The following is a 2,389-nucleotide window of genomic DNA, read 5'->3' on the forward strand; positions in this document are numbered from 1 at the left end:
GCACGACAGACACTACCAAACAAATCAATGCTGCAGGTGTGCGTGAATCAATTGAGCTAATCTACAGTAGGCTACACAACTGAAAAGGCTTAGCACAAATTGCAGGTTGTGCTACCAGCAGACACCTCAAGGAGGTGCTAAAGTATCCTTTTTGAAGGCCACATAAAGGTGTGCCATGACATTCCTGGCCGGAAACGGGAAAACAATGCTAAAATGTGGACAGGATAAAACAAACATCTTTACAATGCCGAGCATCGTAAATGCTTGCTTAATTAACAAGAGATTATCTTTAGATACAATAAAGAGAGCGAGAGGAGAGGACAAGATTTCCAAGCATCCAAGTTAAAGTAGATTAAAATAGTCCACTCAAAATGTACAATTGTCTTCTCTCACCTTGCGCAGAGTCAGCACTCTCTTTTTGGTCCCAATCACGCAGCCCTTCAACATGATGAAGTCATTGGTCACTTCTCTGTAGTGGACAAAGCCTCCCTAGAGACAGACATAATTATTATACAAGTTGAAACAGGAATGCTACATACTTGCTGACACTAATGCACACTCACCATGGGGTTGATGCTCTTGTTGGACAGGTCATACTGTCCATTGCTTAATTAACAAGAGATTATCTTTAGATACAATAAAGAGAGCGAGAGGAGAGGACAAGATTTCCAAGCATCCAAGTTAAAGTAGATTAAAATAGTCCACTCAAAATGTACAATTGTCTTCTCTCACCTTGCGCAGAGTCAGCACTCTCTTTTTGGTCCCAATCACGCAGCCCTTCAACATGATGAAGTCATTGGTCACTTCTCTGTAGTGGACAAAGCCTCCCTAGAGACAGACATAATTATTATACAAGTTGAAACAGGAATGCTACATACTTGCTGACACTAATGCACACTCACCATGGGGTTGATGCTCTTGTTGGACAGGTCATACTCTGTAGCGGCATTGTTCTTTATGACCTTTCCATCCTTGGTGTGGAAGCCCTGGCCGATTTTGTAGATCTACAAAGATGTGGTGGTTAATACCTCAAACTTGCATAAATGCAATTTAGACACCGACAGACCCTCAATTAAACAGGGATAAATGGCATTACCGACCTTCTTGTTGGTTTCTGTACGGTGGTGGCTCCTGACCAGCACGGGCCACAGACCACGATGGGTCTTGCGAGGCAGCTTCTTTGTGTGCCAACGGCTGGTAACACCTACACAGCAGAAGGGAGAAACATTCGGTATTGGAAACTTACATTTTAGTCAAGCACTTAAAAGTTACCATGTTTGTAAAAAGTTCAATAAATGGTCATTACAAATAAAGAATGATAATCTCAATCATTTCTGCCAAATATAATTTTAATTTGCTACCTCTGCTTCCTCTTCTGGTGGCGGGTCCTCTTTGGTCTTGTCCTTTAGTGGACCCTGTAGAGAGAGAAAAAGATGTTCAAGAACTGGCCCCCTCTGTTGGTACGCGAAGGTCATACTCTGTAGCGGCATTGTTCTTTATGACCTTTCCATCCTTGGTGTGGAAGCCCTGACGGATTTTGTAGATCTACAAAGATGTGGTGGTTAATACCTCCAACTTGCATAAGATAAATGGCATTACCGACCTTCTTGTTGGTTTCTGTACGGTGGTGGCTCCTGACCAGCACGGGCCACAGACCACGATGGGTCTTGCGAGGAAGCTTCTTTGTGTGCCAACGGCTGGTAACACCTACACAGCAGAAGGGAGAAACATTCGGTATTGGACACTTACATTTTAGTCAAGCACTTAAAAGTTACCATGTTTGTAAAAAGTTCAATAAATGGTCATTGAAAATAAAGAATGATAATCTCAATCATTTCTGCCAAATATAATTTTAATTTGCTACCTCTGCTTCCTCTTCTGGTGGCGGGTCCTCTTTGGTCTTGTCCTTTAGTGGACCCTGTAGAGAGAGAAAAAGATGTTCAAGAACTGGCCCCCTCTGTTGGTACGCGAAGGTCATACTCTGTAGCGGCATTGTTCTTTATGACCTTTCCATCCTTGGTGTGGAAGCCCTGGCCGATTTTGTAGATCTACAAAGATGTGGTGGTTAATACCTCCAACTTGCATAAGATAAATGGCATTACCGACCTTCTTGTTGGTTTCTGTACGGTGGTGGCTCCTGACCAGCACGGGCCACAGACCACGATGGGTCTTGCGAGGAAGCTTCTTTGTGTGCCAACGGCTGGTAACACCTACACAGCAGAAGGGAGAAACATTCGGTATTGGACACTTACATTTTAGTCAAGCACTTAAAAGTTACCATGTTTGTAAAAAGTTCAATAAATGGTCATTGAAAATAAAGAATGATAATCTCAATCATTTCTGCCAAATATAATTTTAATTTGCTACCTCTGCTTCCTCTTCTGGTGGC

General features: G+C 42.7%; 1 protein-coding gene across 1 annotated transcript; it reads right to left on the reverse strand.

The window, feature by feature from the left end:
• Positions 1–611: 611 nt before the first annotated feature.
• On the reverse strand, positions 612–1,778 carry LOC308282873 (large ribosomal subunit protein uL3-like; the record flags this gene model as incomplete). The annotated part of the gene is made up of 6 exons (XM_080723260.1): positions 612–626; positions 733–828; positions 903–1,004; positions 1,101–1,204; positions 1,604–1,707; positions 1,750–1,778. 6 exons carry the CDS (start codon positions 1,776–1,778, stop codon positions 612–614), a joined length of 450 nt encoding a protein of 149 aa, XP_080579386.1.
• Positions 1,779–2,389: the final 611 nt, after the last annotated feature.

Source organism: Nannobrachium achirus, assembly GCF_963921795.1.
Source record: "Nannobrachium achirus genome assembly, chromosome: 4".
NCBI classification, from domain to species: Eukaryota; Metazoa; Chordata; class Actinopteri; order Myctophiformes; family Myctophidae; genus Nannobrachium; species Nannobrachium achirus.